The 13,751-nt window shown below is 37.6% G+C and overlaps 2 protein-coding genes across 2 annotated transcripts; both read right to left on the bottom strand.

Moving 5' to 3' along the window:
* Positions 1 to 5,442: 5,442 nt before the first annotated feature.
* Positions 5,443 to 10,479, bottom strand: kctd6a (potassium channel tetramerization domain containing 6a). Its single transcript, XM_065244496.2, has 3 exons — positions 10,164 to 10,479; positions 8,365 to 8,451; positions 5,443 to 7,715 (listed from the first exon to the last, which is right to left on the bottom strand). The coding sequence occupies exons 2-3, from the start codon at positions 8,389 to 8,391 to the stop codon at positions 7,026 to 7,028; spliced, it is 717 nt and encodes a 238-aa protein (XP_065100568.1). The 5' UTR covers positions 8,392 to 8,451; positions 10,164 to 10,479; the 3' UTR covers positions 5,443 to 7,025.
* Positions 10,480 to 10,725: 246 nt separating this feature from the next.
* Positions 10,726 to 13,751, bottom strand: pdhb (pyruvate dehydrogenase E1 subunit beta). Its single transcript, XM_065244495.2, has 10 exons — positions 13,618 to 13,751; positions 13,460 to 13,519; positions 12,474 to 12,581; positions 12,325 to 12,387; positions 12,210 to 12,245; positions 11,847 to 12,132; positions 11,660 to 11,770; positions 11,472 to 11,563; positions 11,226 to 11,367; positions 10,726 to 11,141 (listed from the first exon to the last, which is right to left on the bottom strand). Exons 1-10 carry the CDS (start codon positions 13,651 to 13,653, stop codon positions 10,996 to 10,998), a joined length of 1,080 nt encoding a protein of 359 aa, XP_065100567.1. The 5' UTR covers positions 13,654 to 13,751; the 3' UTR covers positions 10,726 to 10,995.

Here is a 13,751-nt window from a genome sequence, read left to right as displayed (position 1 = left end):
ATACGTTAACGGGCAGGTAGGACATTTGTTTAGTTGGTAATAGCCAGTAATTTTAGTGAGTGAAATAAAAAAATCTGCAGTACGGGTTCATACATATTACTTTATTTTAATAGGTGTGTCCAACAGTGGCGGCCGGTGACTTCTTTTTCGAGGGCGCTCGATGCGAAGTTCGTCACAACATGTATGTAGCCCGTCATGTGTGTGGTTCATCATTTCAAAATATGTGTTCTGCGCGTCGAGTAATCCTATGTGCATCACGTGTCTTGTAAAAATAAGTGCCTGCTGCAGACGCGTCTAAAGGGTGTATGATAAAAGAGACGCTCACGTTTGCCAGATACTCGCATACTCTCATGCGTAATCAGAGTTTACTGTTAAGGGAGTATCTTGTGTGTATTTTGTGAACGTGAGCGTCTCTTTTATCATAAACGGTTTTGACGCATGTGCAGAAGGCACTTATTTTGACAAAACACGTGCAGCACATGGTTCACATGACGTAACAAACACATATTTTGAAAACGCAAGCAACATGCATGACACTCCGAACACATATTTTGAATTTGCGCCCCTCGGATGAGCAGTCACGAGCCACTACTGGTGTCCGACAAGCACTGTTGCGCAGACATTCTTTCAAATCACTCTTGCTGTGCTACGCCTGCCAGGCTGCACAGCGCTGCATGAAGTCGAACGCATTTATTGTTTCGTTGATATAACGTGACACCCATAGACTGTAAAAAAAGATGGACGACCAATGCCACTTCCTTACGTTGTAATGAACTGAACGTAAAATGTACGACGATAGGTGCTGACATGTTATGCAAAAACGTCAGTTTGGAGCCAGGGCATGTGCCGGAAGGAATTGTCCATGGAGCCTGAAGGCGGAGCCATGGTATCAAACTTCCGCCCAAACGCTCGCATGCCAATTCAACCACACCCCTTGAACGTCTCATTTGACTGGCATGCTAAAATAAGGTAAGTTAAATACAACTAATTTTGTTGGTATGAAATAACACAGAAATCGAAAATTAATAGTTAGTTATATCTTTAATATTCTCTCAAAGCTATGAGAGTCCGCTCAGAGAAGCTGTCAATCACAAATGTCAATCATAACAGCACACCCCATATCTATAGCTAGCTGTAATAACTTATCACAAACATGAACAATTAAACATATATCACCGTGATAACAACTACCTTAAAGGACCAAAACCATCTTTCTGAAAAATTTTATTGGAAGGGTAATTTTTATTTATTTTGACCCGAGTCCCGTTCGTTTGCATGGAGAGGGGGCGGGGTTTATAACTTGTACTGCATCCAGCCAGTAGGGGGCGAATAAAGAGCCAGCAGCTTCACTTTTCAAAATGTATTTGGGACACCCAGTGACACCAGTTTTTTTTTTACAGTTTCGTTTAATTGAATCGCTTGTAGGCTGGGAGTTTTCTGAAAGCTACAGCTTGTACCGCTGTTGCAATCTCGTGCCGAACCATTCCAGTATCTTTGTTGTTACCTGACCATTCTCTTTTTATTGTGTTTAGCATTATTTAGCATTAGCATAATGTAATTGAATATTGTTGTTATGTATTTTACAGCTGCCATTATTATGTATATTATGCAGATTCGTTTTGCCGTTGTTACTGTTGCTATAGAAACGCATAATCCCCAGTCCAAGGATGTAGAACGTCACATGTTGTCATCTGGAAACAACGGTAATTATGACACGGCGCAAATGTAGCAAGGATTCAAACTACTTATAATCAGATTACAGTTACTATTTTATTGATTTCGTACTACATTACATGTCAGGGTGTATGTTCGGTTTAGTTCTGTTTCCATTGTTCTCTTTGTTCATTTGAGTTCATTTGTTTCCTTGGTTACAGATTGTGTTCCTCTTGATTCTATAGTTTCTAATTATCACCACCTGTGTCTCCTTCAGTTTTCCTGTCTATTTATATTCCTGATTGGGAGCCCAACTCATAATTCTCATCTTTATTTGAGCGTGCGCAAAATTGGGTATTTAGCATCAAATTATTAAAGGAGACATATCATGAAATCTGACCTTTTTCCATGGTTAAGTGCTGTAATTGGGTCCCCAGTGCTTGTATCGACCTAGAAAAATGTGAAAAAGATCAACCCAGTAATTTAGTTTTGGTAAATCATTCTTTGCTAGCATGTGAAAAAATAGGTCATTGAATTTTGCCCCCCCCCCCTTATAATGTAAGAAGGGGATAATAGCGCCCCTTAATCTGCACTTTTCAACCACAGCACTGACATTCAGTGCAGAGATCAGCTCATTTGCATTTTAAAGGACACACCCAAAAATGACAAATTTTTCTCACACCTACAAAGTGGCGATTTTAACATGCTTTAATAAATTATCTATATGGTAATTTGAGCTATAACTTCACATACATACTCTGGGGACACCAAAGATTTATTTGACATCTTAAAAAGGTCTTGTGAAATGTGACCTTTAAAAGATTTTTGATACACCAATCCGTTATTTTACAGTGCCAATTAATTTTACATAGAGTGTGCAAAAATGGATGTGAGGCTATATTGTCGGCAAATTTGCACATGTTGACCCAAAACTTAAAAGTCATCACAGTCATGCCCTAAGGGTTCATGCACAGTTTCGTCACAGTGCCATCTAGTGGTGTTAAATCTTTACATGCCTGTAACTTTGGCTATGGCCGACTTTTTTTCAAATGAATAATTTCCGTAGATTCCTTAATTGTTGCCGACTCCAGCGATACCAAACATGCCACGTTTCGCATATGGTTTTTCCAATACTGCGAGTTAGCACTTAAAAAAACATTGATGACTTTCTTTGCGAGTGCTACTCCTTGACACGAAACCACATAGAAAACATGGAATCAAAGCTACTTAAGCACACTCAAACGACAAAATGTCAAAATTTCCATTGTACATGGATGAAAAATTTGAAAAAATATAATAAGTGTCATTTAGTTTTTATACATATATGTTTATAACTCCTAAACGAAATGAGATTTGTTCACCAGATTTGACACACTGGTGTCTGGGCAGATTTTGAGGCCACACAAAAAAAGTGGTGTGGCTGTGCCACTTTGACCTTAAAATTGAACAATGGCGAGCAAGCAAAATGGTGAAACAGCTGTATCTTTGCCAAACTGAATTTAATTGACATGAAACTTGCCTCATATAATCACAGTCATGACCTGAGCTTGCATGCACAGTTTCATCACAGCGCCACCTAGTAGTGCAAAAATATGAAAATTTGCTCTTTTTGCTTATAATAACTATTGCAAGGTTTGGTCAAAATCATGACAGTGGTCTGGTTAAATTTCTTGAGGAATGCAGAGTCGAACGGTACCCAATTTTCCTTGGTCGGCCATTTTGGCCATGGCCCATTTTGAAAATCATCATAAAACGCATTATTTAATGAACGAAAGTGCGTATCACTACAATACTTAGCATGTTTTTTCAGCATCATGTTCTGAGAGCACCTGAAAATATTTATTCGGTGCGTTCTAGTGGCCAAGGTATATAACAAAATGTACAAAAATCGTCATAACATATAGTTTGCAGTTTGAGAGTAACATCATTAGATTGGGTTGGATTTGAGGCTATATCTTCACCAAACTTACACGTATTGATGCGAAACTTGGTACATGTCATCACAGTCATGACCTGTACTCGACCTTCATAGTTTTATCACCACCTAAATGTGAGACAAATGAGTAACGTTCCAATAACTTTGATATGCTTGAGTTATTATCATGCGATCATGGTCAATATCCTTCAATGATGGCCACTTTTATGCTTTTGTAAACATATATATTTCTAATTCATGCACAAAATGAGTTATTATCACCAGATAATAAGCAATGTCTTTATTTCAGTTCCTATCATAGTCTTTTATGGCAATTGATTAAAATGGCCATCAATTTAAAGACAAAATGACAAAAAAATCATTTTGCAAAACACGCCACCATATGAGGGTTGTATCTTTGCAAAAATTTAGTGTATTGACATGAAATATGTCAGCACTTTCCAGACCTGAGAGTTCCTTCACAGTTTCATCACTACATCACCTATGGTGCAAAGATATGAAAAATAGCTATTTTTACTGATGACTTTTGGATTTTTCATCTGAAAAATCAAGGTTTTCCTACACTTTCCCAAACTAACCTTCATTTAAAGGGGCCATGGCACAAGACTTTTTTAAGATGTCAAATAAATCTTTGGTGTCCCCAGAGCACATATGTGAAGTTTTAGCTCAAAATACCAGATAAATAATTTATTATAGCATGTTAAAATTGCCACTTGTGCAAAAATATGCCGTTTTCGGTGTGTCCTTTAAAATGCAAATGAGCTGAGGAAATTCAAACACTGATCACAATGATATTGGTTTGTTGCAATTAAAACTCAATTGTGCTTTTCTCTGCAATAAATTGCAGTGCTGTGGTTGGATAGTGCAGATTAAGGGGTGGTATTAATATAATAAGAGCTCCTTATGACATCATAAGGAGAGCCAAATTTTAACGACCTATTTTTTCATGTGCTTGTAGAGAATGGTTCACCAAAGCTAAGTTACTGTGTTGATCTTTTTCACATTTTCTAGGTTGATAGAAGCACTGGGGACCCAATCATAGCACTTAAACATGGAAAAAGTCAGATTTTCATGCCATGGCCCCTTTAATTTTGTTGGGCTTGAGTGTGTAATCGCTGCTTGCAGCAAAATGTTTGTTTATATTTGTATGTAGTTTATCTTAAGTTTTTAAATAATAGTATTTCTAAAGTTTTCCTGTTGGCTAAAATCTTATTTTAATATTATTTTTTACCTTCTATGTAATGGTGGTGCAGGCGAAACTGGCTTATTATTTTAAGCATTTTACCTACAGGCCATAAAACTACACACGAATGTATGCAGACTTAATATTCCATACAATAGAACAATGGATTGGCTGGTAACAATAGAGCAAGTCATGAATGCTTGCTTCCAACTGGTTGCATGAACACATACAGTTTATGTTTGTTGAATGGCTTGAGAATAATACTAAGAAAGTAAAAACCTATGTGTAAGCAAAAGTCAGACTCATGCCGTTTCTATATCACGGACGTAACCACATTGGTGGATCAAATGTAGTCATTTAAAAACCAACAATTTAAAAACTGAATTGTGGTAATGGATATCTTACATTAGATTAGTTGCTTTTAGTTTTTCAAGAAAGATTTTTTATGTGTCTCCCAACACAGATAAGCTTCTAACCCACATAACCCTCAAAAGCATTTAGACCTAACCAGTTATATTTACAAACAGTCTAGTGATTATTTATTCATAAGTTATAGTTTTGAAAGATTGGTGCTAAATTTTAATTTAAAAATAAAAATAATAATTTAACAAAGCAAAAGGTTCTTTAAACATGTAATGTTATAAGCATCATCTATTAGGATCACACAATGTATGATTAAAACGCTTGTTTTTAATGATGAGGTCGATTTCATTACACACATGAATGAACTCTTTCACACACACACAATATTTGTCTGGCTCAAGCCCACAAACGTCTGAACACGGCATTGTCCATAAAGAAACTGTCCATAAAGTGCCACGCAGGACACTTTGACATTTTATAACTATGCAACATGCGAAATACAAATCATATATTTTACATCGCACAAGGAAGGGAACGTACCTGACGGTAAATCAACTGTAGTGCAGACAATCATGCATACCAAGCACATACTGCGGATCCATAATTCACAATTTATGAACTTATGAACAAAAAGTAGGCAAAAATATCAACACCAACACATACAGTACGTAACACTGATGCAGTACATATATATAAGAATACTTTTTTGCATATATCGGATATATGAGGTATACATTACTCGTCCTTAAAGGCAATAATTACTATTTTCATGTTCCTTATGTCCATAATCGTAAGAAGTGGTTACAGTGGTTAACAATAGTTAGGTGGCTACTACCTACTTCATTCAAAATTTTATTGTTGCCACGTTTACATGAGAATGGGAATTTATGTAATTAGTTATGGTAAAATGTGTACATTCTGTAGTGCTAGGATAAGCTTAAATCTGTGTAAAGTCATTTCAAAGAATGGTTTCTAAATGCATTATACATTTTTAGAAGTGTATTGCTAAAAACACGTTGCAAAGACTGTGAACTATGTAGTACTGAATTGTGGAGTTACACCGTTAAACAGTTTTTACACATTTCTGGATTATTTGGGCGGGGCTAAAACGGTGGCTCGATGATGCATTGGAGCCACCGTGCATGGCCCCGCCCCTAATACAATCGCGAGCATCCATTCAGGTTGTAGCGGTATTTGACGGTTGAGAGAGATGGCAGCTTTCAGTAGGCGTGGTTTTAGCGCCAAAAGCACACGTCCCCAACGTTTGAGAGTTTTTCAAGATTTTGATAAATTATTTTATTTACTAGCCATTTTTTAAATCATTCAAATTTGGCTGGGTGGTTAATAGGACTGCAAAACAATTAATTGCGACTAATCGTTTGCAGAATAAAAGTTTTTGTTTGCATCATATATGTGTGTGTACTGTGTATAATAATTATGTATATATAAATACACACATATGTAAGTATATATACATTTTTACATGTGTTTATACATTTTTATATTTAAATATCATTTATATCATATATAACTCTAAATGCTTAATATATAAATAGTTCTTTTTCTTAAAATAAATTATACATGCATGTGTGTGTATTTATATTTACATAAATACTATACACAGTACACACACACACACACACACATGATGTAAACAAAAACTTTTATTCTGCAAACGATTAGTCGCGATTAATCGTTTTGCAGCCCCAGTGGTTAATAACACATTTTTCTGTGGTGTGACAAACTGAAACATATTTAATATCTGACTTTACACAGACTTTCACATCAAAGAATTGCACACTTAACCATTAAATATTTTAGGGCCATCAAGCGATCCATTTAAATCCATTTTGGCATTATTGGTTGCAATAGAACTGAATGCAGCGTTATTTACTCCTCAACCTTCTGCGCAACTCTACAGAACGTCCAATGGTGCTCCACCGTGTTTTCATTGGCTCGTTCGCTCATGTGATGCACTCTCGTGTTTCGAATTGTAAAACCTTGTTTGGAGATGTACTCCACCAGATGCACCCTAAGGGACACCTCCTGGTGGTAGTCGCATGGTCCAAAAGTAAAGGAGACTTGAAAGTCCCTGGTGTCCATCATATGTTTATTCCATCTGGTGAAGTTGTTGGAGATGCCTTCCAGCAACGCATGAACTTTGGTGGTGATGGTGAGTTGGGTGATAATGACAGCCACAGGGTTTGAATATTTGGACAGCTTACGAGTACTTGAAAGTTCTACCACTTGCTCAAACGTGTCCAAGGGGTACAGCGGCTTGGTGGTGTCGCCTAAAGACTGGATCAACGGCTCTATCTGGTAGAAGTCAGCTTCTTTCCTCAGAAGTTCGGTTTCTTTGAAGTCACAAGGTAATGTCAGTTTTGAGGTTCGTAAAAAGTTCAAAATGTAACGGAATAGAGGACCGTCTCGATCAATGAAATAGTTGCCCCGGGCATCTCGCGTAGTGGGGAAGTCGCCACGAAACATGGCGCCCAACATGGAGTCCGGATAACGCTGGAGAGTCGTCAGTGATGTCGTGTACAAATGGCCGCCAACATTTAGGGTAACGGTATCCGGCATCTACAACAAAGATGAACATTAAGTGATGGATGTTGCAGTGTGTACCTCCTGAGAGTGTCCAATTGGTACCAATACAACAAATATTTAACTATTTGGTGTCATAATTTGCAATGCTAGTATAGATGGTCATGACACCAACACACCACATTGCATGATGGAGGCCAACAATGAGCTGGGCTGACAATGTCGCTATGAACAATGGTTGCTATGGCAACTGTAGTTTGCCAAATAGAGCGTTAGGAATTACACATTGTTAAAATACCACACTAGACCAGTGGTGATGTTTTAACTGGTGTTGTTTAAGAGACACAGATTTTACACTGGACATTAAATGGCAACCTAAAATAGTACCACCCTTACGAAAATTAACCATGTTTTTGTGGTAAAAGTGTAGTAATCATGTTTTTTACAGTTTGTTTAACTGTAGTAAAACCGTGTTTAATTTTCATAAGGGGAATAGTACAAATTTTTATTTTTTAAATAATAAAAAATGTAAAAATGTGAAAATATTAATATTACCTTGGACACGGCCAACAAATGGATATTGATAGATAGGTACTTTAAATTTAAATGTACAAATGTATTTCGTGTTTGGTTTCTAAATATTTCTTGAATATTTTTTCCAATTAAAAAATTTACATTTACTAACCATGTGTTTCCAGTCGCCATTCTCCATAAGGCCAAGCGTTTGGTTTTTATTCAGTGATAGTGAAACACTACTGTAGAAAAACTTAACCTGCGACATAAAAACACATAATATCATAGTTTAAAGTTTCAATTCCAAGTGTAGTACAAATTATGCGATTCGGGATTAAAAAGTATGGTATTGAGAATGAGGAGATGTCGTCACGACACAGTGCCCCGCCCCCAGAGACCGAGTCATCCTCCCCTTTCCACCATTTTGGGTGGTAACCCGCCAAACTCGTTCATTGTTTGTATTGGTAGTAGAGGAGGTTGTCGCGCTATTTTAGAATGCCTGGAAAACACTGCTGTGTAAAAAATTTGCACCAGTGTCTCCCACGATTGTCGTGGAAAGTCTAGGAACCATTTGTTACGGTTTTTTCGTTTCCCTAAATGGAAAAAGACTCAAGGAGAGCATGTCTCCGATGTGACAAGACGACGTCGGATTTCTTGGGTGGACGTAAGAAGAAAGGACATTACTTTTGACCGCATCTCCGAGTCGATGAGAGTGTGTTAAAACTCATTAACATACAAAGTAATATTCACCTTATATTCAATAAAATAATTCATCTTCCTGCATTGACACTATTTTTGTACTCTTTTACAAAGACATAAAATGTACATCACTGCATGTAATACATTAACGAACATTATATATATATCACTACTTCATTTGAACTTAACTGAGCTGGATGATACATCACTGTTTGATCCACAGAAGCAAACTTTGTTATTTTCCTGTTATTACTGTTAAGCTGCTTTGATACAATCTGGATTGTAAAAAGCACTATATAAATAAAAGTGACTTGACTAAAGGTGAAGCAACTTACCTTTGCCAGTACAATGTTATTTTTCACAATTTGAAGGCTTGTAACGTTAGATGACCAAGTCGCGCACCCAGCCGCAGCAGAATGTTTCGTAGCTTTCCAATGACTTCAGGCTTTTAAATTCTTGCATAGTGTAATAACTGATGCCGAAAACCAAGTAATTAACAATTTCCAAATACGTGCAGTGGTAAAGAGTCTAGGTCTCTCTTCCATTCAGCTGCAGGCACCTCGTATGGATCAACGTTTTTAATATCCGCAAAGCTTCTCTAAATACCTCTGTTTGGCATTGGTTGTAAGCTTCTCCCTGTAAGGACCCTTTTGCCGCATTCTTCTCCATTTCTGCTAAATTTTCCTCGAAATTTATATTACAATTTCTGCTCTTTCCCGCTCCGTCTTTGAATTGATCATACACTGTTGCTCCTGGCAACCGTTAGCGTGCCCTCCCAAAATGGTGGACGGGCTCAATTTGTCACGTGACAGCAAGCTACCGTGACGCATGTCCTCATTCTCAATAGTTTATTTGGTGGGCTTGACTTCACGCAGCGATGCGCAGACCGATCAGCGAATGACATCAAGTACCGCGAGAACGATATGCTAAATATAAGCTCTCGCGATACTTTGATGCACGATCTGTTTGCGCAGCGCCGCATGAAACCAAACACACCTACTGTCTGCGTGACGCGTATTGGACACACACACTACGTGTTTGACCACGCAAAGATCCAATGTATTAAATAATAAACAAACAAAAACATATAAATACAACTAGCGGTATATAAGTCTACTTCTCGATATTAATAAAAAGTAAAGATAGCTATCAAAGCTGCAGTCACGCATCATGTATCGCAAATGTAGTAATTACGTATTAATAACACAACAACCATTTAATTGACAACGAATTTACCTTATTATGCTAATAAAACGCCTTTATATACCTTACCTCGTTGAAAATTTTAGTCTTGACTCTTTATCCGTCGGACGGTCCGATGCATCAGAAATATGGAGGACAGAAGATGCGTAAACGCGGTTAGTTTTCGTTCCTGTTTGATAAATCAGATTTTTTCAATAATTTCCTCAAAGATGTAAAAAATTTAAAGCTGTCGTTTCACAAAGTGACTCTTTTTACCCGAGTCCGGGTGTAAAATAAATGTAAAGTTCATGTTAAGGATGCGCACAGTGTAGGACGGATGACACAAATCACAATGTGGAATGACCGGAAGTGACACGCCCACAACAAAGTCCCGCCCCTTAAATGCGCTCAGATATATAGATAGATAGATAGATAGATAATTTTAAATGCATAACATTGTGCTTTACATTCACATTAATTGTCCTACCGGTTTCCATGTGAACACTTAACAAACTTCTACTTTAAACCTTCCTAAGGTATTATAAAATTTCATATATAAATGTATTTATAGAACACAATAAGTATTAATAAGGAAGTAATACATTTTCCCAAAATAATTATATTTAAGAAAATCACAGTAATTCTTACAACGCCTTGTGATAAAAGTTTATTTTTCAATTAAAGTAGAATTTACAGCATAACAATGTTCATGGCTGGTTGTTTATAGTCGTGATTAACGTCATGTCATAACCGCATTATTCCTCATTTTAGTATTTACTCCACCAATGAGGGAACAGGAAAGACCCATGTAACAGAAAAAAACATGTACAAGATATAAGAGAAATTCCTATTCGCCGTTCACCGATGTAGAAATGGGACTGAATATGAAGTACATAATATTAAATGTCATCCTGATAATGCATTAAACATTCAATGTCTTTTTAACGGAGAAGATAATGTCTTTGATTTGTGGTACGCTGTTGTCCTCCAAGATCTTGGCATACGGCATTGGAATATCTACACCGGTGACACGAACAGCCGGGGAGTCGAGGTAATTGAAAGCAGGACCTTTAATTTAAAGATAAAAGAATGGTTTATCACTGCACCACAGAGGTCTGAACTCAGATCAAAATCGCAAAGCAATGTTTTTACCCTCCATGATTCGGGCGAGGATCTCCGATCCCACTCCGAACTGTGGCCAGCCCCCCTCTACAGTGACAAGATGATTGGTTTTCATTATGCTCGCATCGATGGTTTCTGTGTCAAGCGGCCGGATGGTGCGCAGGTTGACAACCTGCAGAATAAAACATGAGATTTTTTTATAAGAATATTATTTATTCACTTTAAAGTCATCAGATGTTAATTAAAAAAAAAAATCAGTAAAAGGTGACTCAGTACCTCACATTCGATGCCCTCCTTGGCCAAAACCGCAGCAGCATCGAGACACAGCCCAACCATTCGTGAATGAGACACGATTGTGACGTGGTTTCCTACATCATAACATCAATATTAATGACATGCAGTTATACATTTGGCCACCTTTTTGCATTTATTTCTACATTTTTATACATGGCACCGTTACCCACCCTGTCTTTCTATCTTTGCTTTTCCGATAGGTATGAGGAAGTCTTTCGATAGCACCTCTTCGGACATTTCAAAAGGAACTCCATACATCAATTCGTTCTCCAAAAACACCACTGCGAACACACGACACGAGAGTCAGACCATAATGCGTTTAAAACAGACAAAAACCTCATCCAACACAAAGCTCACCGGGGTTGTCATCTCGGATGGCCGATTTCAGAAGCCCCCTGGCGTCTTCGGCACTCCAGGGACTGACCACCTTAAGGCCGGGACAGTGTCCGTACCAGGCTGCAAAGCACTGGGAATGCTGAGCCGCAACGCCGGCGGACGCTCCGTTGGGACCACGGAAAACGATCGGAACGGATTGGAAGCCAGCAGACATGTAGTAAGTCTTAGCAGCCGAGTTGATAACCTGGTCAATGGCTTGCATGGAGAAGTTGAAGGTCATGAACTCACAAATGGGCCTCAAACCTCCCTGAAAGAAGTACGGGTGATTTTAAGTTTGGGATTTTTTTGTTTGCTTTATCAGTAACAATTTCAACAAAAACTCACCATAGCTGCACCAACGGCAATACCAGCAAATCCCATCTAAGGAGAACAAAAGTTTAGTTGATAACAAAGTACTTATATAAATGCGAAAAAGCGCACACAATAAATAATCTCTCACCTCTGTAATCGGTGTGTCAATGATGCGCTTGTCTCCGTACTTTTTCCAAAGGCCTCTGCTAACCTGTAACCCAAGCAAACTTCATTCATCACCACAACACTAACAGCCTACGAACAACGTAGTACTTAACATCTTCATCTAACACTCACCTTATATGCACCATCGTACTGTGCAACTTCTTCTCCAAGAAGAAAAACTCGTTCGTCCCTCTCCAGCTCCTCGTCCATGGCCTGGTTGAGGGCATCTCTGACTGTTACCTGCAATAATTCAGAGTCTCTTAATATTACCATCCTATGGTGCATGTGCAGAATACCATTGTTTTCCATGACACATGTCCAAAACACATTTATATTTACAAAATACCATGGATATACCATGGTATAGCAAATGCCCCTTAACACTGTAAAATTACCATGAAATATATACCAAAACATTACATTACGATAGAATATGTCCAGAATACCCTTCTTATTACAATTGTACTGTACTTTTGTACACAACAAAATGTATGATGTCATTTTTTATATAAATATTGTGTATACCCCCAAAATAGTATTACAATTGAATATAATCAAGAAGAAGTTATTATATGGTCACATAACCCCCCCAAAACAGTATTACCATGGTAGATATCCAAAAAACAAGGTATATACTCAAAAACAGTATTACAGGTATTATAGTTGTATATGTATCCATCCACAATCAAATTATTACTATTGTACATACCTTAAAACATAGTATTATCATTGTAAACATTCAAGAAAATGTTATACACAGTAAACAAATGCAAAAACCATGGTAGACATAAAAAACAAGGTATTATCATTGCACATACCTCAAATCACCCCCAAACAAGCTATTACTATAGCACATACCTTAAAATATAGCATTGCAATTGCATATATATGAAAAATAAGTTACTACCATTGTACACACCTAAAACATTGCATTACCATGGTAGATACTATTGTACATTTTTGTTAGTGCAGTTTACTCTTGACAGGCATGTAATACTAGACAGACAGTGACAGATGAGCTGAGACATACGCATAGTCATATATTAAACATATTTTAAAGAATAAATATTTATGATTTGCTTTTTATAATCTGCTGAAGGTGAGACAGCATCACTGACCTGCACCGCAGCCGGCGGCGTCCTGTGAAACTCCCGCCGCAAAACGGCTGAAACCGCATTCTGAGTGACAAACACACATCAATTATAATTCACAAAACACTCAGCTTATAAACACAACTGTTGTATTTAAGTCACATTTAAAAATTAAACGTAAATACCTTCCCTGAGCGCAGAAAACACCTCAATGACGCCATGTTTCACTGTCCTCTGCGTGGGGGAGGGACTTACATGTGTCAGCGCGTTGGGCCAATCAGACAGCGCGTTGTAAAAGCAGAACAGGAAACTCGGTGAG

Source organism: Paramisgurnus dabryanus, chromosome 24 (assembly GCF_030506205.2).
Source record: "Paramisgurnus dabryanus chromosome 24, PD_genome_1.1, whole genome shotgun sequence".
NCBI classification, from domain to species: Eukaryota; Metazoa; Chordata; class Actinopteri; order Cypriniformes; family Cobitidae; genus Paramisgurnus; species Paramisgurnus dabryanus.
This window is presented reverse-complemented; position numbering and strand designations above follow the sequence as displayed.

Coding starts and splice junctions, on each gene's coding strand:
- kctd6a (XM_065244496.2), bottom strand. CDS start 8,391: ATGGAGAATGGCGACTGGAAACACATG. Junction 7,716..8,364: donor ATGGCGACTGGAAACACATG/GTTAGTAAATGT, acceptor TCTTTGTTGTAG/ATGCCGGATACCGTTACCCT.
- pdhb (XM_065244495.2), bottom strand. CDS start 13,653: ATGGCGTCATTGAGGTGTTTTCTGCGCTCAGGGAAG. Junction 12,388..12,473: donor AGTACGATGGTGCATATAAG/GTGAGTGTTAGA, acceptor CTTGGGTTACAG/GTTAGCAGAGGCCTTTGGAA. Junction 11,771..11,846: donor CATCCGAGATGACAACCCCG/GTGAGCTTTGTG, acceptor GTGTGTTCGCAG/TGGTGTTTTTGGAGAACGAA.